This window comes from Mixophyes fleayi, chromosome 4 (genome assembly GCF_038048845.1).
Source record: "Mixophyes fleayi isolate aMixFle1 chromosome 4, aMixFle1.hap1, whole genome shotgun sequence".
In the NCBI taxonomy this organism is placed as follows: Eukaryota; Metazoa; Chordata; class Amphibia; order Anura; family Limnodynastidae; genus Mixophyes; species Mixophyes fleayi.
In genome coordinates, this window is record NC_134405.1 from 170,664,128 (window position 1) to 170,689,380 (window position 25,253).

The 25,253-nt window shown below is 40.7% G+C and overlaps 1 protein-coding gene across 2 annotated transcripts in view; it reads left to right on the top strand.

Annotated features, from left to right (window-relative positions):
- CPNE8 (copine 8) overlaps positions 1-25,253 on the top strand; it is a 349,264-nt gene that overhangs the window by 265,332 nt on the left and 58,679 nt on the right. For both annotated transcript variants that reach the window (XM_075208844.1, XM_075208843.1), the window contains exons 14-16: positions 1,553-1,599; positions 14,920-15,101; positions 24,843-24,970. In XM_075208844.1, coding sequence (XP_075064945.1) covers positions 1,553-1,599; positions 14,920-15,101; positions 24,843-24,970 — 357 coding nt within the window. The remainder of the gene's footprint in view (positions 1-1,552; positions 1,600-14,919; positions 15,102-24,842; positions 24,971-25,253) is intronic.

A 25,253-nucleotide genomic window follows, 5' to 3' on the forward strand; every position in this document is an offset into this window, starting at 1 on the left:
CTCATGCACTGAAAGCTTATTAAATACTGTGTTCATGCCCACCGATTTTAAATAGAAATTCAAAGGTCTTCTAAAGCCATTTGCAATTATCTATTACAAATTCAATAACCCTGAAATGTGTCATGAATATGCTTTCAAGACAATCACTGCTGGCCAACCTAAGAAAATGTAAAGAAAAAGCAGTTTATTGCTTTAAAAATATAACTTATTTTAATTTTACTGAGCATTCATATTTAGCAGGTTATTCTAACTACACACCTGCCTACTTGAATTTTTATAGTGTAATCACCATAATCCCTGCTTTGCTAAATTTGTGAAATAAATTATTGTGGTGAGCTATGCACACTGCTAAAATGTTCAGTTGGCTTACCATTTTAGCAAAAATGGTATACACCATGTTCTGTTTATACATGCAAAAATTTATTTGACATGTGGTTTAACAAAAAAAGATGGAAGTATTGCAGCATAAAAATGAATGCTTATCATATATCATACAGTAAAAAGAAAATATTGTTTTTAAAGTAAAGTAAAAAGTATTTTGTTTATCATTGAATGTCTCCCACATATTGCCCCATATAACTTCATATGTAATCATATATCCTCACATGCCACTATTTCACCCTGGACCAGTTCAAGACTCCCACCCCTGCTACGTCTTACCTTGGTGGGTGGGAGGGGTCGTCAGCATCCTCAACGAATCAGACTGGGAGTGTGGCTCTTCACGGTGCCATCATAGCCCTAGGAAACCACCTAGGTTCACCCAATGGTTGCATCGGCCATGGTAATACTTCATTCCATGTAGCCTAAATGCAACCAATTTGGCCTCATAGACCATCATATAGCTAGAGACCCATATGTCTTAAATATATCCTCATTTACAGCCATGCTGTCTCATATTTATATTAATACCTCAAAGAGTCATCAGAGCTTATTGTGCTCCCAAATAGATCAGGTTACTCACTCACACATCGCCATTGTTATCCCCAGATACAGAGACAGCATGCACAGCCCTGAGCAGAGCTCTGGGAATTGCAGGGATGCATAGGGGTGGTACATTGCAGGAAATTCCGAATTGCTAAATGGAAGCTGGAAACCCTGAAACCATATTATGAGGAATGACTATAATAGTGCATCATTTGTAGTTGTTAGTCATCACCATCATCAAAAGAGGGAGGTCATTTAGAGTTGTATTTACCATATAGTCTTAGGTCAATACTATTTAGTTTTCGCAAGCTGGCCTGTACATGCAACCCACATAAACAACTAAGAGGTAGGTGTGCAGCTAACCTGCAAGAAATTAGCATTCTGGGTGAATTTTTCATTGTTATGGTGAGTGCATTCACAATGACCAGAACAGAACAAATTCTTAAACTTTGTATGGATCTTTCTATAGGACTAAATCAATTTTATTATTGCATTCTGAATATACCAGTAAGGTTTAATTCCAGTATTTTTTAAATTGTGTTTATATAGGAAGTATGCTGCCCATTTTTTCTGTGTGTTGCTAAGCATAATTGAATTGAATAATAAACACTGTGTGTTTTATCCGTAGGACACAAATCAATTTCACAGTTGCAATAGATTTCACAGCATCAAATGGTAAGTAGAATTATGTTACTCATTCTTTATTTTTTATTCATCTATTGCACAAATGCATATGTTCATATAAAATATATATATTGTGTATAGCGAATTATATATATATATATATATATATATATATATATATATATATATATATCTTCAACCTGTCTTTCCACTGTCACATTATCATCCTCATTTAAACATGCGCTCAGGTTACCGCCCCCAACATTCCATTGAAACTGTTGTCACACTACTCACACTGCTCTCTACTTACTGCAAAGTCTAAGGGTCATTTTTCCATACTCATTCTCCTGGACCTCTTTGCTGCTTTTGACGCTGTTGATCACCCTCTTCTTCTGCACACCCTTCACTCCATTAGCCTTTGTGGCACAGTTTTTTACTAGTTCAATTCTTACCTATCGAACTGCTCTTGTAGTATTTCTACCTCTGGCACATCCTTCCCTCCACTCTCACTATCTGTTGAGATCCAACAATAGGCTCTGTTCTTGGCCCTTTACATTTTTCATTGTACATCTGTTCTCTTGGGGCACTAATTCGCTCATTCACCCTCCAATACCACCTCCGCTTTCTGCTATCTCCACATGGATGTCCCAATGCTACCCAAAGCTCAACATGTCCAAAACAGAGCGTATTATCTAGAGATGGGCGGGTCCGGTTCTCCGAGAACCGAACCCACCCGAACTTTGGGTATCCGAGTACCGAGCTGAGCAGCTCGGTACTCTCCCGCCCGTTCCGAATCCAAATCGAGGCCGAACGTTATCGTGACGTCGTCGGATCTCGGGGCTCGGTTCTCGCGATACTTCAACTTTATAAATGCACGCCTCCACAGCAATCCATCGCCATTTGACAGAGGGAGAGAGCAGGGTGTAGTCATAGGCTGATTAGAGCAGGGACAGAGAATACAATATTGTTCTTGCAATTGCTCTAACCAAAATCGCTAGTGAAGAGAGGAGGATAGAGGTTTATTATTTTTTGTTAATATTTGGCACTCCCCAGCGCTTTTGGGGTGTCCCCCATAGTTGTGCATAAATATTTCTGGCTGTCAAAAGTCATATCTGTCAGCAGTATCTACCAACTAATTTTTAGCACTCCTCAGTGCTTTTGGGGTGTCCTCCCTAATTGTGCATTAATATTTCTGGCTGTCAAAAGTCATATCTGTCAGCAGTATCTACCAAATAATTTTTAGCCTCCTCAGTGCTTTTGGGGTGTCCTCCCTAATTGTGCATTAATATTTCTGGCTGTCAAAAGTCATATCTGTCAGCAGTATCTACCAAATAATTTTTAGCACTCCTCAGTGCTTTTGGGGTGTCCTCCCTAATTGTGCATTAATATTTCTGGCTGTCAAAAGTCATATCTGTCAGCAGTATCTACCAAATAATTTTTAGCACTCCTCAGTGCTTTTGGGGTGTCCTCCCTAATTGTGCATTAATATTTCTGGCTGTCAAAAGTCATATCTGTCAGCAGTATCTACCAAATAATTTTTAGCACTCCTCAGTGCTTTTGGGGTGTCCTCCCTAATTGTGCATTAATATTTCTGACTGTCAAAAGTCATATCTGTCAGCAGTATCTACTAAATAATTTTTAGCACTCCTCAGTGCTTTTGGGGTGTCCTCCCTAATTGTGCATTAATATTTCTGGCTGTCAAAAGTCATATCTGTCAGCAGTATCTACCAAATAATTTTTAGCACTCCTCAGTGCTTTTGGGGTGTCCTCCCTAATTGTGCATTAATATTTCTGGCTGTCAAAAGTCATATCTGTCAGCAGTATCTACCAAATAATTTTTAGCACTCCTCAGTGCTTTTGGGGTGTCCTCCCTAATTGTGCATTAATATTTCTGGCTGTCAAAAGTCATATCTGTCAGCAGTATCTACTAAATAATTTTTAGCACCCCTCAGTGCTTTTGGGGTGTCCTCCCTAATTGTGCATTAATATTTCTGGCTGTCAAAAGTCATATCTGTCAGCAGTATCTACCAAATAATTTTTAGCACTCCTCAGTGCTTTTGGGGTGTCCTCCCTAATTGTGCATTAATATTTCTGGCTGTCAAAAGTCATATCTGTCAGCAGTATCTACTAAATAATTTTTAGCACTCCTCAGTGCTTTTGGGGTGTCCTCCCTAATTGTGCATTAATATTTCTAGCTGTCAAAAGTCATATCTGTCAGCAGTATCTACCAAATAATTTTTAGCACTCCCCAGTGGTTTGCGCTCAGAATGGATTCAAAGCAGTCCACATATGATCAGAATGAGCAACCAGGTTCTGTCACCAGTCCTGATGTTAGTGTTCCCAGTACGTCATCTGGCCAAGGCGATGTCAAACAACAGAGTGTTTTCAAATTAGTGCAAAAAACAAAACCCCAAAAAAAATTTACTGTATTGAAGCGAAAAAGAAGTGTAACTGAGCAAAAGTTAAGTGACGATAAAAAAAAATTTGCAAGCATGCCATTCTACACACGCAGTGGCAAAGAGAGAATGAGGCCTTCACCTTTGGCTATTAGTGGCAGATCCCAAAAAGTCACCCAGCCTACAATTGGTGCACAACTACTGTTACGCTTCAAAGCCGAGCTGCAAGATAACAGTGAGGCATTACAGGAGAATGTTTCCTCTGATTCACAAATGACAACAATCCCTGTGGAGAGTCCATCCAACAGTGGGATGTCTAATCGTGAGCATTCTGCTGATGTGTGCCTTAATAGCCCCAGTGTAGCCGGTGATACCCAAATTGAGGATGCCACTTTGGAATTAGAAGAGGATGAGGGGGAGATTTGTGTAGGCGACAAGGGCGCTAATGAGGATGTTGATGAGGATGAGGTTGTTTGTGTAAGTCCTGCACCAGTGGCAGCAGTTCTGGCACGTGACAAGAAAAAGGCCATTGTCATGCCTGGGCATAAAACAAAAAAATCCACTTCTTATGTGTGGAATTATTTCTACCCAAATCCAGACAACAATTGTATAGCCATTTGTAGTGTATGTCAAGCCACAGTCAGTCGAGGGAGGGACCTTAGCCATCTTGGAACCTCGTCTATGTTACGGCATTTAACGAGAGTTCATGGCAAAGTGTTGGGAAAAGCTGAAAGTTCTTCCCAAAAGAATACAAGCACTCCCTCATCAGCTAAGACCCTCCGCTCACCGACATACCGACGGCTACTAAATACACCCACCACACCATCCTCATCAATATCCTCAGTAGCGCTCAGAGTAAGCCCGGCATCCCACTTAAGGCTGGATGACTCCGGCACTATTATTGATTCCTCTGAAGAAAGCTTTAGTCCTGCTGCTGCTGTTGCTGCTGCTGGGGGTGAATCGTCATCCCAGAGGCAGGTTAATTAAATGAGCAGTCCTACATTTCAGCAATTAACTGTGAAACAATCATTTGCGAGGGGAAGCAAATATGACAGCAGTCACCCAGTCGCCAAGCGAATCACAGACGCCATGGCTGCAATGTTAGTGTTAGATCTGCGTCCAATCTCCACAATAAACGCAGCTGGTTTTTCACAGTTAATTGAGGTTTTGTGTCCGCGTTACAGAATTCCATCGCGACACCATTTCTCCCGTAAAGCTATTCCACAACTATACCAAAAAGTGTGTAAAAATGTAGAGATTGCGCTGAAAAATGCCATTCTGCCCACTGTTCACTTAACCTTTAGTCTTTGGCCAAACCAAAGACTATATGACTGTGACAGCCCACTGGGTTGGTCATTCACCTTCACCAGCAGGAACAGCAGCAGCATGTACACCACTACGTAACATTTGTCACAGGCAGGCCACTCTTTGTATCACCGGCTTCACTAACAGGCATACGGCTGACAATTTGTTACGCAAACTGAGAGATGTGATTGATGCATGGCTTATACCACTCGGACTCTCCCCTTGGTATGTCATTTCAGATAACGCCAACAATATAGTGCGAGCATTACAGCTGGGTGATTTCCAACATATTCCCTGTTTTGCTCACACCATCAACTTGGTTGTGCAGAGCTTCCTACGAAATAACCGTGAGGTGCAGGAGATGCTTTCGGTGGCCCGTAAAATTTCAGGCCATTTCAGGCATTCAGCCACAGCATGTAGGAGATTACAGCAGCTCCAAGAGCAGTTTAACTTGCCCTGCCACCAACTTAAGCAAGAGGTGGTAACTCGGTGGAATTCCACCCTGTACATGCTTCAGAGGATGGAGGAACAGCGCAAAGCCATCCATGCATATTGCACAAGCCATGACATTGGGAAAGGAGGGGGGATGTATTTCACTCTTGCACAGTGGGGAATCCTTTCAGTGCTGTGCAAGGTGCTGAAACCATTTGAAGTTGTGACGTGTGAGGTGAGTGCAGACTCTGCTAGTTTGAGCCAAGTCATTCCTTTAATTAGACTATTGGAAAAGCAGCTTGAGAAAATGAAGGAGGAGCTGAAAGCAAGCAATTCAGCAAAGTATGTTGGCCTTGTCGATCAAGTACTTAATTCGCTTCACAATGATCCTCGAGTTATTAAGATGTTGAACTCGGATCAGTACGTTTTGGCCACTGTGCTTGATCCAAGGTTTAAAACCTACATTGAGTCTTTACTTGTAAATGAGCGAGATGTGAACTTTTGCAAGGAGCTATTGCTCAGCAAGTTGGCCCCTGAACTGGGCCTCGGCTTGACAACATGTCCTTCTTCACTTTCGCAAGCTGCTGCTCGTAAAAAATTAAATTTCCAAAAAAGAAGCAAGGAAGACGCAGGGGGCAGACCGGAACAATTTAACATCTGGGCTGGTTTGAAGGATTTTTCAAAAAAATGTGTCACTTTGCCCATAACTCCATTCAATACGAGTATAAACATGCAAAGGATGGTGGAGGATTACTTTCAAGAGGTAGTTGATATGCAAATGTCAGAGAGTCCCTTTCCTTACTGGGAAGAAAAGCAGGCCATTTGGAAACCCATGTACAAACTTGCTTTGCAATACCTAAGCTGCCCACCTTCCAGTGTGTACTCTGAACGAGTGTTCAGCACAGCAGGGAACTTAGTCAGTGATCGCCGTAGAAGGTTACTTCCCAAAAATGTGGAGAAAATGATGTTTATAAAAATGAACTACATCTTCCATGAGGAAGGCCTTCACCATCCAAGACATCCAAGCACTGACTGTTCTCTAATGGCGGATTCAAGCGGCGATGAATTGATAGTCCGTGATGATGACGTACACACTGATGAGGGTGAGGATTAAGCTGAAGATGATGCCGATAACATCTTTTTAAAACTTTTTTATGTAAGTGTAGGGTGCAATCTACCTCCAAAGAGGAAAGGGACTTGTGGCATTTCCATATCACATACCATCTTGAAAGGCTGCTGTTAGGGCAATTTATCCTTAAGGGTAGGGTGTCATAGACAGAGTGACCCCAAACTGGCTTTGTCCATTTTTCATAATATTGTACAGTCTATAATGGCTGAATTTTTTGGTATTTTATACAAGTGGAGGGGGGCCTAGAGAGACAGAAACCAAACTGTCTTTCTCCATGTCAATTAATATTGTACAGTCTATAATGGCTAAATTTTTTGGTATTTTATACAAGTGGAGGGGGGCCTAGAGAAACAGAAACCAAACTGGCTTTCTCCATGGCAATTAATATTGTACAGTCTATAATGGCTGAATTTTTTGGTATTTTATACAAGTGGAGGGGGGCCTAGAGAGACAGAAACCAAACTGGCTTTCTCCATGTCAATTAATATTGTACAGTCTATAATGGCTGAATTTTTTGGTATTTTCTACAAGTGGAGGGGGGCCTAGAGAGACAGAAACCAAACTGTCTTTCTCCATGTCAATTAATATTGTACAGTCTATAATGGCTGAATTTTTTGGTATTTTATACAAGTGGAGGGGGGCCTAGAGAGACAGAAACCAAACTGGCTTTCTCCATGTCAATTAATATTGTACAGTCTATAATGGCTGAATTTTTTGGTATTTTATACAAGTGGAGGGGGGCCTTGACAGACAGAAACCAAACTGGCTTTTTCCATTTCTTTACATATTTAACTATAAGTGTAGGGTGTAATATACATTCAAAGACGATGGCTGCATTGCCAATATGCATAGATGGAGAGGAAGACAATCTGTTTTGTGTGTAGAATAAATGAAGGCCTACCAACGAAGAATTAAACTGTTTTTTTGGATGATTTATTACCTCAACAATTAGATTACTTGTCTCTAAAACAGTTGGAGCACTAAATTGGGTTAATTTAGGCCCAAAAACATGGATTTTCCAAAAAAATAGTAAAACAAAACCAAAACCAAAACACGCAATGAAATGGAAATGGAGTATTTGCAGGATGGTCAACTGCAGAGGACAGATCCAAGAGAAATAGGAGGGAAGATTTACCTGGCTGCAACAAGGTTGTTAGCCAAATGTGTTGGGCAAGTTTATGATTGCTGAGGGTCTAGCAGGAAGTTAGAGGTAATCAGGGATACCAAGAGGGGAGGGGCGGTTATGCCAGGGGTCCGCACTGCAGATTAGAAAGATTTTTTTTTCCTTTTATTAATTATTTTTTTTTTCTGCTGTTTTTTTGTTTCCTGGGAAAGGGGGGGGGCGGTGTCGGGCATGCAGTCTATGCGATCCCTGCATAGTCTGTCAAGTCACATACTATTCACTGTCATAATATGCAGGAACCGCACAGGCAGCATCCATCTCTACTAGGCAGTAGCTAGAGTCCGTCACTGTGACATCAGCAGATCATGTGACTGCTGCAGTCACTTGACACACAGTGCAAGCGGGCTTGCTGGATATCTTCATGCTCCTGTTTGCTATGCAGTGGAGAAAAAGGTAAGAGAAAGGGGTGATGTGATGGGGAGGGAGTATGTGTTATAAAGCTGCTGGGCAGAGGGGGAGATTTGTTACTATAGCGGCTGGGTAGAGGGGGAAATATGTGATTAACGCTGCTGGGCAGAGAGGGGGCATATGTGACTAAAGGTGCTGGGCAGAGAGATGCATGTGTGATTAAAGCTGCTGGGCAAAGGGGAACATGTGTGACTAAAGCTGCTGTGCATAGAGGGGCATGTGTGATTAAAGCTGCTAGGCAAAGGGGGACATTTGTGATTAAAGCTGCTGGGCATAGAGGGGCATGTGTGATTAAAGCTGCTAGGCAGAGGGGGGTATGTGTGTTTAAAGCTGCTTGGCAGAGAGGGTACGTGTGTGGAAAGCATGTGGGCAGAGTGGGTATGTGTGTGTAAAGCATGTGGGCAGAGTGAGTATGTGTGTGCAAAGCATGTGGGCAGTGGGGGCATATGTGAGTAAAGCTGCTGGGCATTTCTGTAATGACAGTGCTACAGGGCTCCGTCCCTAAACTACGGGAAAGCGGAATAACGAAAGGGGATGGTGGCGCCAAATAATTGTATCCTCTAATGAGGATACATTTATTTGGTGCCATCGGGAAACCGGTGGCACCAAAGGGGACAACACAAGTGCTAATCCGATTGCGAGGAAGTCGGGAGTTCTGAAAGCTAAGGAAGTTGAATTAGTGTATAACAGCAGCAGATTTATACCGCCAAAACACATTACACAGACACTGAACGGAACGCGATGGTGGTAATTTATGTTCTATTAATATGTGCAATTAACAGTTGCTTAAATGAATGAGAACTATATTGCTCTAGACTTCCAAAATAGCCATTGATATAACTGTGGTTGATAACTGATCAGTAAAATTTCCCCCTATTTAAGCCGGAAATTCTAAAGACTAAGTGTGACAGGGTGGACCACCTATGCCACCCTGTCTGGTCTGTTGTTGCTTGGAACCGGCTGGGCTTACTTTGCCACTGTCTGCTTTCGTTATTCCAAATACGCCCCTCCTGCCACAGTAGGTAGAGCCTGCTGCCACCACTGGGCTCCTTTATTGCGCCCAGAACCACGTTCCTTCTGGGTAACTGTCACTGCTGGGGCACCCCCTTACTATTGTACCTGGGCTGGTACTCCGGACCTCTTACTATGGATCAGGGGTGCTGTGGATGGATCCCCCCCTGGCCTATCACACTGACCAGAGCTGCAGGGTAGCAGGAAGAGCGGTGGTACCGGAAAAGCTGGGTCCAACCTAAGAAACAGCTGGAGAAAGGATTAGATTTAGGGTCTAATCTGCAGGTCACAGGATTAAAGCAATATTGAAGAAGTTGTCAAGCAGGGTCTTGAAGCAGAGTGATGTTTAAATGCTCTCACACTGGTTGAAGATACCAGGTGATCAGGTCAGATGGAACATAAGAATGATACATCTCAGTGTTCAAGACAGTGCTTTTTATACTGATTTGGACACAGGCTATTTTTAGGATCAGGATGCAATATGTTTACACAAACATGGATTTACATGCATTGCAAAGCTAACAATATTTACACTTGTCTGTGAAATTCTAGAAAAACTGTGATGTCCTGCATCTTGTGTTTAGACACAGGAAATCTAGCAAGTCAAAATGTCTAATTCACATGAATACTTTCTTCAGACAGTCGCAGAATACACATTCCCAAAGAAAGGTACAAACCCCAAACAGGTCATTTCCCCACATCACGATACACAAAGACCTTCTAAACAAAGGCTCATTGTATCAGATATATCCATCAGAAATAAGGCATTTCCTTTAGCAGGGTTTAATATAACAGAAAAAGCTAATTTTCTACCCTGGTCTCAGAAATAACGATTTCCTATATCAAAATATACACAATATCAAAAATAAGTACATTGGTAATAATATAAATAAGCGCTATTTCCTTTAAATACATTTATACCATAAGTTATTTAGAAGTGATCCAGTCACACTAAGGTAGTTTAATTAGTGTATAACAGCAGCGGGTATACACTGCCAACACACGCTACACAGACCTTGAATGGAACAGGCTTAATTAAAAACATACTGGATGGTGGTATAAATGTTTTTCATCAATGCGTGAAATTGATTTTTTGCTTAAATGATAGAGCTATATTGCTCTAGACTTTGTAAAATAGCCATTGATACAACTGTGGGATTGAAAACTGATCAATAAAAACTTTCCCCTATGTTCACTGAAAGAGGAGAAGTTGTGGAGTAATACAAAGGATCGTCCTGGTTTCTAATTGGTATTTTTTTTATATACTGTTTCCTTTATACATATGTTTCTATGTTTTAATGTTTATTAAACATGTTTAAATTTTAACACATACTGATGAGTATTATTATATGGTGGCACCTTGGAGTCCGAATGAATTGGATGCGCTTCTTTAAAACCCTCCTTTTTTCTTGTTGTCTTTTCATACAAGATATTGGTATGGCACATGAATTCAAATAGCCTGTATTTCAACAGCACAACACTGGTAAGCTGTGCAAAACTAACATCTAGCACTAAGTGTAGTGTACTACCCTTACTGATCTATCAGTGACACCTACAATACAATAAAGCCACAAACTGTGAAACACAGTTTTGACACCAAAAACCAGCCTTTAATAGTAGCCTGACCAATGAGTCCTGTGAAGTGGGGGCACACCAAAAGCCTAGCATACATGATTACATTTTCCACATGCCTAAGGCCTAAATCTCTTGTATCCCTAGACTCTTGGTCTGTACTCTATGTAGCCATGGGCCTAGTACACAAATTACTCTGTTTCCCAGAGACCCAGCTCCCGGATTTACCTGGTGCCCACAGGCCTAGCGCCCAAGTTATCCTGGTGCCCAGGGGCCTAGCATCTGAGATAATGATGTGCCCGAAGGTAGTAAGTGTGTCTAGCAGCTTTCGGCAGCCACGAGGAACAATGATTTATAGCTGTTAGACATCCCCTTGCTGTCTTCTTTGCTTTTTGCCGACTGCTGAAATCTTCCTGCTTGACTCAGAGGTCTCTGCTGCTTCCCGCAGTGTTCTTTCCGGAGTTCGTTGTAGGTCTCTCTCCACCTTTGAACTGAGCAGCACCACTTACAGCTAAATGCAACCCATTACAAGGGGGCAGAGGGATAAATCTGTGACTGGACTGGCTCACCACTGCATGCAAACTCAAAATGCCCATGGCGAGCCAATCAGTGGCCTGTTATTGGCCCTCAAAGTCACTTGGTCCAAGGCAGGAAGACATTGCAGCTTTTGGATGCTTACCTGTTTGTCTCCAAGCAGCTAAGTGATCTTCCTTTCCTTCATCCAGGGACCTCTTCATAGCTGGACAGTTCTGAAGTGAGTTCAGATTTAAATCCCATGGAACACCCATGGAGATATCTGAAAAGAGCAGTTGAAAGAAGGCAACCCTTCAAATCTGGGCTACCAAAAAGTCAACAAATGTATCATTATTATTTATTTTCAATTTATAATTTCTAAATTTAGAATGGAAAACAAAGGTTCTGTAATATTAACAGAGAGTGTATTGTGGAGACCAAATTACCGTTGTTAATTTCAATTTGTGTTTAGAGGACATTGTGAGTTATTTGGAAAAAGGGCAAGAGTGCCAATATATTTGGCCATGGCATGTCACTCAAAGTGCCTGTAAGCAACCATAGTCTAAACACATGACCTATATGAACAGTGGTAAATTGGCACAAATGCATCCTGCAGAAGAAAATAAAAAAAGTAAAAACCTATCAATGAATCTGACAAAAAGATTCATATTTGTGTAACACCCATTTTTCCGGTTAGGGTGTATATATCAATTTGTGTGTGCGGTCTGCAAATTAATTCAGTACCTTGTATCCCAGATTGTGGAGTGCCTCCACCTTGGTCTGGTTATTGAAGGGTCTTCTTTGGGTAGTGTCCTGGTTATAGCAACACCAGAGGGAGACCAAGGAACCATCCACCCCCTTCACTGCACCAAGGCACACACACAAATGAAAAATATCATACAGGAATTATCTTTAGAAGCCACACAGGCACATTTGTAAGTGTGGTACCAGCTTCTAAAGGGATTTTCCAATATTTTAAATAAAATATAAAAATTGTAGTTTAAACAAACAATTGTATATAAACGATAAATAGTACTATATAATACCTATATTACCATACATATATGTTCTTTCTTCTCAATTATTCTACTACTAAGAGGTACCTCTCTTTAAACTACAATCATCTGGCAAACATAACTAATATCAAACAATTAGCATGAAATAAGTTCAGCAGCATAAATAGACATATGTTTACACTTTGGATTTCACCATCTATCCCTTAGACATGACCATATAATCACTTCAATATCGTAGGCTCCTCACAACACAGGTTTGTGAATTTCTCTTGTATGTGACTGAAAAAATAGTGAGGTAGTCTGCACAGTTTCATATACAGGTAATTCAGTCTCTGCTCCCTAACTAACTCTCCCTGCACTAATCCCTTGTTAATATTATCTCAGTCCAGCAAAAGGGTTCAGTAACATTACAATCTTCAGGCCTTCCACCTAGTCCCTATCTGACTACTGGTATAATACACAGTCCCGATAAATCAATAAACAGATAATAAGATGTTACTTATCCATATAACAATGAGCCTTTTAGTCCAAGATGGCTTTTTCCAGTCAGGACTCCAGTTTTTTCTCTCTTTTAAAAATATATTTTCCTTCTTCTCGCTGTGTCTCTCTCTATATCTCTCTGGGCTATTTTCTTTATTTCAGACTTTTACTTTAAACAACTGACAGGTGTACTCCCCTCACTAACAGTTCCTATTTACCAATATCGCTCCTCTGTATACAGGGGTCTAATAGATACTGCTCCCTCCTCTTCTCAGACTTATGGCACTCTTACAGAGTCTCTGTCCTGCCTCTCTTCTCTCTCTGTTTGCTCCCTAGCAATAGTACAGAGGTACACTCACTTCTCAATCAGCTCTGTTTATTCTTGCTCTCTTCCATACTCCTTCTCCTCTTTCAACCGCTGTACTCCAACTGCCAGTTTTAAAGTCATTCCATTCACACCTTAGCCCCTCCCCCTTTCGCAATCTCTTATTGAATCCTCTGGCAGCAGCTCAGTGCAAACCAGGGATTGTAGGTTCTGGTTGACTACAGTTCCTTAATGCGCGTGTGCAGACGTCCGTGTCTGCCAGCGCTACATTTGTAAGAAAATATACTTTGTAATTGTCAGAAACCTACATCCCACAGGAGGAATTCACCAAAGTCTAAGGGGAATATTTACCAAGCGACGGTTTGTTGGAACCAACGCTTGGTTGATATACCCTTAATACTCTGTTTCAGAATTAATCTTTTGTATTGTAAGAGAATGGAAGCGTGGATAGATTCATGGCCAGATTAAGATCCACATGGGCCTGGGGCTGAAAAGTCTAAAGGGGCAATTGTGAGAAGTGCCGTCCCACCGGAGGTGTGGCCAGTGATGTGTGGATGTGGCCAGCTGTGTGTGTGGCCGGGGCCAGCACCATGGAGGCCATAGCTAATGTCTCTCTACAACCACCTACACCTCCCTCCCATCTTCCCTTATATAAAGAGTGCACCACTAACTGGTTCACACAGCATGTATGTAAAGTGTAGAGTGTACATACATGTGAGCAGACTTCAAAATACAAATAGTCAAACACAGTTAACTCTCAGTGGCACCAGGGTATAATCTCCATTAAAAAAAGTTGGTAACTTTGTTGTAAGAAAATGAACTGATACTTATGCTAATGCACACAGGCCATTCACAGATTCATATTATATTTTCACGTTTTCCTTGTTGGGCCTGTTTTCACATATCCCCTATTGGGCCTCTTGTCACATATCCCCTGTTGTCACATATCTTCTGTTAAAAATAAATTGCTCCTACCTATTGTGTTAAGCGCCACTGACCTCCATGTGGGACTGGTTGGAACAGCACGAGTCACACACAGCCTCTGTAGGTGCAGACCCCACCCCACTCCACTCAGCATTAGGCAGCTTCGCGATTGGCTGTCTGTTGCTCTCCAAGGATGGGACCGCCCCCTGACAACTAGGGAAGCCTCGCCACCCTGCACCACTCATTGCCCTGAAACTCTTCTCCTCCTCCCCACACCAGCTGCCCTCACAAAAAACTATTTTTTTTCACCCCTGGCTGGCCTGGGCCTATTTCTGTGCAGGAACCTGGGACTGGAGCCCCATCAGGCCTATTGTTAATCTGGCCCTAAATAGAATAGTCCAAATTTCAGATGAAATCTATTTAACTGTACAGTATACTGTACAATTATTTCAAAGGGGGTGATTTGTTATCGAAGTGCTAAAGTATGAATGCTCTAAAACTCATAGCAACTTTGAGCAACTGGAAGAATGAAATGCTTGATTGGTTGCGAAATGTTTTTCAGATTTGTTAGTAAATAACCTGCACTGTGTCCATTATGATCAATTGTGTAAGTAAATTGTGTTTTACTTTTTCATTTGTTTGACTAAAATACTTGAAACAAGTATTTATTTTTACAGGAAACCCTGCACAGCCCACCTCTCTGCACTACATGAATCCTTATCAGCTGAATGCATATGGCATGGCACTAAAAGCAGTTGGAGAAATTATTCAGGATTATGACAGTGATAAAATGTTTCCTGCATTAGGGTTTGGAGCAAAGTTACCACCAGATGGACGAGTATGTCATGAATTTGCTTTGGTAAGTTATTTTATTCTAGTTTTGTTTTTATTCATATGTGAGATGTTAAAAGAACAGCAAAATCAAGACTGGCGATCAATCCAATCTTAAAAGGCATATTGTACCATTTACAAACAGTAAATGAACCTATTCATATCACATACACCAGGCATGTCAAACTCAAAACCCCAATTGGACCAAATAGTCAAAGTCTAAGATTGTGTGGGCCGCAGGAAATGTCTCATATGACATTTTGTAAGGTTTATTATTAACAAAAAACAAAAATAAAGTTTAATGTTTACTTCTCAATGCTTGACACTGTGCCCTTCATGTTGCTTTTGCTCCCCTCACCTGTCTCCTCTGTTTCACACTGTGCCCTTCATGTTGCTTTTGCTCCCCCTTACTTACCTTTCTATTGCCTTCTTTCTTCTCTTCTGTTTTCTTCTCTTCTTCTCGTGGCTCCTCTTTTACTGACCTGTATTAAATGAAAAATGAAGTAATATATCCCAAATATGCCCCAATGGCCCTTTCCATGAACCATGATGCGTATAATTGTCTGACATTGCTCAGTTACATACTGTAATTGTCTGCCTGTTTCACCCAAAGCGGGTTGTGGATAACAGCGCTCCCTTGTAAATGGTGTATACAGGTTAGCTGCCTAAAGGAGGAAAGTAAGGGTGACCCCCTATACTTGGATAGTATCATCATCATCATCAGCTATTTATATAGCGCATTAATTTCGCAGTAGGATCTCCTTAGCGCTTAGTAGAAGACATAAGGGTAAGTATGTAGGTAGCTAATGTATATGTAACCGTGGATATGATGTAGATAATATAACATAACAATTTATTGAAAATGAAATCAACATGCATATGCGTAAATCAAAAGTGCAATATAAATCCCGGTGGGATAAAGCGAGATAACGCAGCACAAATCGTTCTATATAAATACAGAACAATAAATCTGATGTCAACAACCAATAGAAGGGTGCAACTTTGTAAATGACTCAATAAATGGTGGAGAGATGCACTAAGCAATATCTCTGGTGTATAAATTGTAAATTGACTAGTAGATCAAAGTATAGTCCCTGAAACGTGGACTAGGTGATCTAGTAGTTAGTATAGTCTATGATGACTCCTAATAAGGTGATGTCCAATGTAGAAATATAGTCACCAATACTATAATCTCTATACCCAATAGGGTGTAGATTGTCTTTAATAGAGAGACTCCGTTCTGAGAATCAAAGTTAATAATTCTTGTGCAAAGTGACTGCTTCCAATAAGAAAACAAAGTCCTGGATAAATAACAGAGGTGAAAATGTATATATTAACTTATGTTGGTGGACTAGTCCTAAAACCAGCTCTGCGTTTTCCTACTGAGTTGAATGTCCCAGACTTTCCTTACCTCCCCTTAATGGCGTGTTGGGGGCAGCATGAGTGATCTGCCTTGAAGTCCGGTATGAGGAAAGGCCCACTGTAGTCCATTTTCACAAACTCTTACTGAGCAGCTGTTTTCCCACTCCGTCGCCATTGCTCACACAGAAATAGGGTTATGCACAAGTTATGTGTTTACTAATAGGAAGACCGGTAAGTAGCATGGTACAATATCAGAATTAACCAACAGGGTCAGGTACAAAATTAGAATCTAAATGCTAGGTCAGGCAGTCAATGATCAGTAACAATACAGGCAGTGATGTACCAAATCAGAATCCAGGAAGTAATGAAGTCCAAAGCAAAGGTCAAGGCAAAAAGTTATCAAACAAGCTCAGAAGTCAGACATGGGTCAAAATTAGAGATGGTCACTGACCCCCGTGTTTTGGTTTTGGATTCGGTTTTGGATCTGGATTACCGTCGTGTTTTGGTTTTGGTTTTGGTTTTGCAAAACTGCCATTGCGTGTTTTGGTTTTGGTTTTGTTTGGTTTTGTTTTGCTATTTTTTTGGAAAATCCATGTTTTTGGGCCTAAATTAACCCAATTTAGTGCTCCAACTGTTTTAGAGACAAGTAATCTAATTGTTGAGGTAATAAATCATCCAAAAAAACAGTTTAATTCTTCGTTGGTAGGCCTATTCTACACACAAAACAGATTGTCTTCCTCTCCATCTATGCATATTGGCAATGCAGCCATCGTCTTTGAATGTATATTACACCCTACACTTATAGTTAAATATGTAAAGAAATGGAAAAAGCGAGTTTGGTTTCTGTCTCTCTAGGCCCCCCTCCACTTGTATAAAATACCCAAAAATTCAGCCATTATAGACTGTACAATATTAATTGACATGGAGAAAGCCAGTTTGGTTTCTGTCTCTCTAGGCCCCCCTCCACTTGTATAAAATACCAAAAAATTCAGCCATTATAGACTGTACAATATTAATTGACATGGAGAAAGACAGTTTGGTTTCTGTCTCTCTAGGCCCCCCTCCATTTGTATAAAATACCAAAAAATTCAGCCATTATAGACTGTACAATATTAATTGACATGGAGAAAGCCAGTTTGGTTTCTGTCTCTCTAGGCCCCCCTCCACTTGTATAAAATACCAAAAAATTCAGCCATTATAGACTGTACAATATTAATTGACATGGAGAAAGCCAGTTTGGTTTCTGTCTCTCTAAGCCCCCCTCTACTTGTATAAAATACCAAAAAATTCAGCCATTATAGACTGTACAATATTAATTGACATGGAGAAAGCCAGTTTGGTTACTGTCTCTCTAGGCTCCCCTCCACTTGTATAAAATACCCGAAAATTCAGCCATTATAGACTGTACAATATTATGAAAAATGGACAAAGCCAGTTTAGGGTCACTCTGTCTATGACACCCTACCCTTAAGGATAAATTGCCCTAACAGCAACCTTTCAAGATGGTATGTGATATGGAAATGCCACAAGTCCCTTTCCTCTTTGGGGGTAGATTGCACCCTACACTTACATAGAAAGTTTTAAAAAGATGTTATCGGCATCATCTTCAGCTTAATCCTCACCCTCATCAGTGTGTACGTCATCATCACAGACTATCAATTCATCGCCGCTTGAATCCGCCATTAGAGAACAGTCAGTGCTTGGATGTCTTGGATGGTGAAGGCCTTCCTCGTGGAAGATGTAGTTCATTTTTATAAACATCATTTTCTCCACATTTTTGGAAAGTAACCTTCTATGGCGATCACTGACTAAGTTCCCTGCTGTGCTGAACACTGGAGGGTGGGCAGCTTAGGTATTGCAAAGCAAGTTTGTACATGGGTTTCCAAATGGCCTGCTTTTCTTCCCAGTAAGGAAAGGGACTGTCTGACATTTCCATCAACTACCTCTTGAAAGTAATCCTCCACCATCCTTTGCATGTTTATACTCGTATTGGATGGAGTTATGGGCAAAGTGACACATTTTTTTGAAAAATCCTTCAAACCAGCCCAGAAGTTAAATTGTTCTGGTCTGCCCCCTGTGTCTTCCCTGCTTCTTTTTTGGAAATTTAATTTTTTACGAGCAACAGCTTGAAAAAGTGAAGGAGGACACGTCGTCAAGCCGAGGCCCAGTTCAGCGGCCAACTTGCTGAGCAATAGCTCCTTGCAAAAGTTCACATCTCGCTCATTTAGAAGTAAAGACTCAATGTAGGTTTTAAACCTTGGATCAAGCACAGTGGCCAAAACGTACTAATCCGAGTTCAACATCTTAATAACTCGAGGATCATTGTGAAGCGAATTAAGTATGATGGTGTGAGCAAAACAGGGAATATGTTGGAAATCACCCAGCTGTAATGCTCGCACTATATTGTTGGCGTTATCTGAAATGACATACCCTGGGGAGAGTCCGAGTGGTATAAGCCATGCATCAATCACATCTCTCAGTTTGCGTAACAAATTGTCAGCCATATGCCTGTTAGTGAAGCCGGTGATACAAAGAGTGGCCTGCCTGTGACAAATGTTACGTAGTGGTGTACATGCTGCTGCTGTTCCTGCTGGTGAAGGTGAATGACCAACCCAGTGGGCTGTCACAGTCATATAGTCTTTGGTTTGGCCACTTCCACTTGTCCACATATCTGTGGTTAAGTGAACAGTGGGCAGAATGGCATTTTTTAGCGCAATTTCTACATTTTTACACACTTTTTGGTATAGTTGTGGAATAGCTTTACGGGAGAAATGGTGTCGCGATGGAATTCTGTAACGCGGACACAAAACCTCAATTAACTGTGAAAAACCAGCTGCGTTTATTGTGGAGATTAGACGCAGATCTAACACTAACATTGCAGCCATGGCGTCTGTGATTCGCTTGGCGACTGGGTGACTGCTGTCATATTTGCTTCCCCTCGCAAATGATTGTTTCACAGTTAATTGCTGAAATGTAGGACTGCTCATTTTATTAACCTGCCTCTGGTATGACGATTCACAACCAGCAGCAGCAACAGCAGCAGCAGGACTAACGCTTTCTTCAGAGGAATCAATAGTGCCGGAGTCATCCAGCCTTAAGTGGGATGCCGGGCTAACTCCGAGCGCTACTGAGGATATTGATGAGGATGGTGTGGTGGGTGTATTTTGTAGCCGTCGGTATGTCGGTGAGCGGAGGGTCTTAGCTGATGAGGGAGTGCTTGAATTCTTTTGGGAAGAACTTTCAGCTTTTCCCAACACTTTGCCATGAACTCTCGTTAAATAGCGTAACATAGACAAGGTTCCAAGATGGCTAAGGTCCCTCCCTCGACTGACTGTGGCTTGACATACACTACAAATGGCTATACAATTGTTGTCTGGATTTGGGTAGAAATAATTCCACACATAAGAAGTGGATTTTTTTGTTTTATGCCCAAGCATGACAATGGCCTTTTTCTTGTCACGTGCCAGAACTGCTGCCACTGGTGCAGGACTTACACAAACAACCTCATCCTCATCAACATCCTCATTAGCGCCCTCGTCGCCTACACAAATCTCCCCCTCACCCTCTTCTAATTCCAAAGTGGCATCCTCAATTTGGGTATCACCGGCTACACTCGGGCTATTAAGGCACACATCAGCAGAATGCTCACAATTAGACATCCCACTGTTGGATGGACTCTCCACAGGGATTGTTGTCATTTGTGAATCAGAGCAAATATTCTCCTGTAATGCCTCACTGTTATCTTGCAGCTCGGCTTTGACGCGTAACAGTAGTTGTGCACCAATTGTAGGCTGGGTAACTTTTTGGGATCTGCCACTAATAGCCAAAGGTGAAGGCCTCATTCTCTCTTTGCCACTGCGTGTGTAGAATGGCATGCTTGCAATTTTTTTTTTATCGTCACTTAACTTTTGCTCAGTTACACTTCTTTTTCGCTTCAATACAGTCAATTTTTTTTTGGTTTTTGTTTTTTGCACTAATTTGAAAACACTCTGTTGTTTGACATCGCCTTGGCCAGATGACGTACTGGGAACACTAACATCAGGACTGGTGACAGAACCTGGTTGCTCATTCAGATCATATGTGGACTGCTTTGAATCCATTCTGAGCGCAAACCACTGGGTAGTGCTAAAAATTATTTGGTAGATACTGCTGACAGATATGACTTTTGACAGCCAGAAATATTAATGCACAATTAGGGAGGACACCCCAAAAGCACTGAGGAGTGCTAAAAATTATTTAGTAGATACTGCTGACAGATATGACTTTTGACAGCCAGAAATATTAATGCACAATTAGGGAGGACACCCCAAAAGCACTGAGGAGTGCTAAAAAATATTTAGTAGATACTGCTGACAGATATGACTTTTGACAACCAGAAATATTAATGCACAATTAGGGAGGACACCCCAAAAGCACTGAGGAGTGCTAAAAATTATTTGGTAGATACTGCTGACAGATATGACTTTTGACAGCCAGAAATATTAATGCACAATTAGGGAGGACACCCCAAAAGCACTGAGGAGTGCTAAAAATTATTTAGTAGATACTGCTGACAGATATGACTTTTGACAGCCAGAAATATTAATGCACAATTAGGGAGGACACCCCAAAAGCACTGAGGAGTGCTAAAAATTATTTAGTAGATACTGCTGACAGATATGACTTTTGACAGCCAGAAATATTAATGCACAATTAGGGAGGACACCCCAAAAGCACTGAGGAGTGCTAAAAATTATTTAGTAGATACTGCTGACAGATATGACTTTTGACATCCAGAAATATTAATGCACAATTAGGGAGGACACCCCAAAAGCACTGAGGAGTGCTAAAAATTATTTAGTAGATATTGCTGACAGATATGACTTTTGACAACCAGAAATATTAATGCACAATTAGGGAGGACACCCCAAAAGCACTGAGGAGTGCTAAAAATTATTTAGTAGATACTGCTGACAGATATGACTTTTGACAGCCAGAAATATTAATGCACAATTAGGGAGGACACCCCAAAAGCACTGAGGAGTGCTAAAAATTATTTGGTAGATACTGCTGACAGATATGACTTTTGACAGCCAGAAATATTTATGCACAATTATGGGGGACACCCCAAAAGCGCTGGGGAGTGCCAAATATTAAGAAAAAATAATAAACCTCTATCCTCCTCCCTGCACTAGCGATTTTGGTTAGAGCAATTGCAAGAACAATATTGTATTCTCTGTCCCTGCTCTAATCAGCCTATGACTACACCCTGCTCTCTCCCTCTGTCAAATGGCGATGGATTGCTGTGGAGGCGTGTATTTATAAAGTTGATGTATCGCGAGAACCGAGCCCCGAGATCCGACGACGTCACGATGACGTTCGGCCTCGATTTGGATTCGGAACGGGCGGGAGAGTACCGAGCTGCTCAGCTCGGTACTCGGATACCCAAAGTTTGGGTGGGTTCTGTTCTCGGAGAACCGGACCCGCCCATCTCTAGTCAAAATGCATAGCCCTCTGCAGGAAGTCACACCCAATAAGCTATCATAGACAAGCAATATATGCAGTCTATGCCTGATCTTATATATGTGTAAGCATGCCCACTGCATCCAGAGCTGGATTAAGCCTCTGGGGGGCCCAGAGCACTTTAGACAAGGGGGCCCCTATGACATAACATGGTTATTATTTTAGACAAATACACAGGCAATACTGTGTGCACTACTGTTAGGTGCACGCAGCTCTGCCTTCACGAGCATTACACGGTGAAGTGGGACATACCTCTCAACTGTCCTTGCAGTCAGACCAAATCCTGACTAAGCAAGACAGTCACCCAAAATTGGCTGTCCCATCAGATTCAGGACAGTTGGCAGACTGTCCTGCTCTCTCCTACCTGTTCTTGTCCCTTTCACCACCAGTGGCTGTTGGTATCTTTAGCTCAGTTGCTGCTTGTCTGGATCCTGGAATGTTGGATGCCCTATTTGGGAAAAAAATGGGTACATGAAATTTTGAAAACTCCAACCAGCCCCAGCATTAAAACAGTAGTACTCCTATTTAATATATAAACACATTTCCCTCCCTCCAAACTGCCCTATCAATAAATTAAATGGCATTTACATTTAAAAAATATAACCATTTCCCACAACCATCCACAGCATTAAATAATTCATATTCACATTTAATAAAAAGACCTAATTTTCCCCAAACAGCTCCACATTCATTTATGAACTTCCAAACCCCCCAAGCATTAAATTTAAAGGTCCAATCACCCCATCTTAAATTGCCCCACCATTACCCCACAAATAAAATAGCACCCATTAAATAATGAGCATCCACCTGCGATCCACCATTAAGTTAATAACCTACCTCCCACATTATATTAAGAACCCACCTTCCCTCACACATTTTATTAACATACTACCCCCTCTCACACACAAACATTATATTAACATACTACCCCCTCTCACACACACACATTATATTAACATACTGCCCCCTTTCACACACACATTATATAAACATACTACCCCCCTCAAACACACATTATAGTAACATACTACCCCTTCTCACACACACACACACACACACACACACACACACACACACACACATTATATTAACATACTACCCCCCTCACACACACATTATATTAACATACTACCCCCTCTCAAACACACATCATATTAACATACTACCCCCACTAACTTTGTTCTATCCGCGCGCTGTGTGGCCTTGTTTCTCTTCAAACATGGGACGGCACCTGTCCCAAGTGCACGTCCCATGTGACACCAATAGCAGGCCACACATAGGGAAAGGGGGACAGATCGTAAGGATCCGTGGCCAATGATAGAAGGGGGCTGGTCTCGGAGGAGGGTGCCAGCCACCATATAATAGAGACTTGGGCCAGTGCAGGGACCAGCCCAAAATAGTCTTTTCTCTGTCCGGCCCAGCGGGCATATACCCCCCAGCTCCCCATCCCTGAAACTTGCATTGATGCTGCACATAAAATAAAAAAAGAAACGCAGATAAAATTACATCAGTTTTGAATATATATATATATATATATATATATATATATATATATATACACATATACACACACAACAAATATGTTATGGGATCCTCTATTTTATTAATAATTATTAAAGTATTTATTGAAGCCTGTCCCTTCTATTAAAAGTTTAATTAGAATACACACATATATACATGTGTGTATGTGTGTGTATATATATATATATATATATATATATATATATATATATATATATACCTAATAATGATTAATAAAATAGAGAATCCTATAACTTATAGGTTTATATATTTTTTTCCAACACTTAAATAGTGGAAAACATGCATATTCCACTACCTTTTTATCATTGTGTTTCATATTATGATGAGACAAGCTTCTTCAGTAATCCTGAGTTTTTTTTAAGTCATTCCAACATGATTCGCTCTTCAGTATTACCACTTCTTTATTTGATGTGCAAACTTAAATGAAAAAAAATAGTTTTGATGGGGTTTTTTGTTTAACATAAATCAACATAGCAAGAAAAATGTTGGTATTTACCAATATTTGCACATTATCATGAACTACCATGACAACCACAGTGACGTGATATGATGTTTGATATTATATTATGTTTGAGAGGCATGCTATGGTGTCAGTAGCTGATGGGGAGTGCTGGCACCATATTGCCATTTGAAGGAGTTTGGGGTACCTCTTGGTAAGTTAGCTCTCATTTTAAAAACACATATATATGGCCCTAAAATAAGGACTCTCATTGTTTAGAGTTAGGACCACCCTATTAGCAGAAGCGCTGTGAAGTGGCAGGTAGTTTACCATACATTTGCAAATGTGGGCAACTGAGATTTCTGCATTTTTATGTACAAATAGAATAGCAGCTCCGTTGCTGGTTATAGCAGTTTGCTGGGGGATTTTTCGCTGTATTTGTTCCTTGCTGAATAACCCTACCCTTTCAAGCACCTGCTATGAACCTATAACTTGATTGAGCAACTTCCACTTCTGTATTATAAATGTGACATAATGTAGTGAGGCTTTGGAGCATACCTCTGAGCTTTGTCTGCTCTGTGTAATGTAAAATCCTCCCCTTCTACTTTCTCCACACTCTTCTGCTTGATATGAAATGCTGTGAGCCTGTGTCTGTGTAACAGGCAACCATAGTTTGCAACATTCAGAGAGATTTTAAATAGGAGACAATGATTTGTAGACAAACAGTTAAGAAACATGACTATCAGATAAGTGTGTAAAAAGGTAATTATATTGCAATTTAAATTAAAAAAACTTCTATGTAGTATTGTTGTTTTTGATGCATTAATAAATCAGAAATTACTAGCTAATAACAGGTGGACTTTAGGCATGAACTCAAAGCATATGTACAGAAAAAAACATTTTCTATATTCTTTTTTGGTACAGAATGGCAATCCACAGAACCCATACTGTCAAGGAATAGATGGTGTGATGGAAGCCTATTATAGAAGCTTGAAAAGTGTACAGCTATATGGGCCGACAAACTTTGCACCAGTTATTAATCACGTGGCAAGGTAATAAAATACTTTTCTTTATAATGCTTTTATCAAACATGTATTTGATCATGTTCAGAATGGTTCTGTTTTAGCGTAGCTTTTGCTTTTCATATTAAAAATAACGATATACAATTGATTTGCATTTAATTTCAGTAAATCTACTTTTCAAGGAATGGTACTCATTGGAATAGCAGTATTTTTTTGCCAGGTTTATATTTTTCCTTAATCTTATATAATATGAGTATGGTTATAACAGGCATTGAACATATTATGGTGGACATTCACATAAGCTTTCTCATGA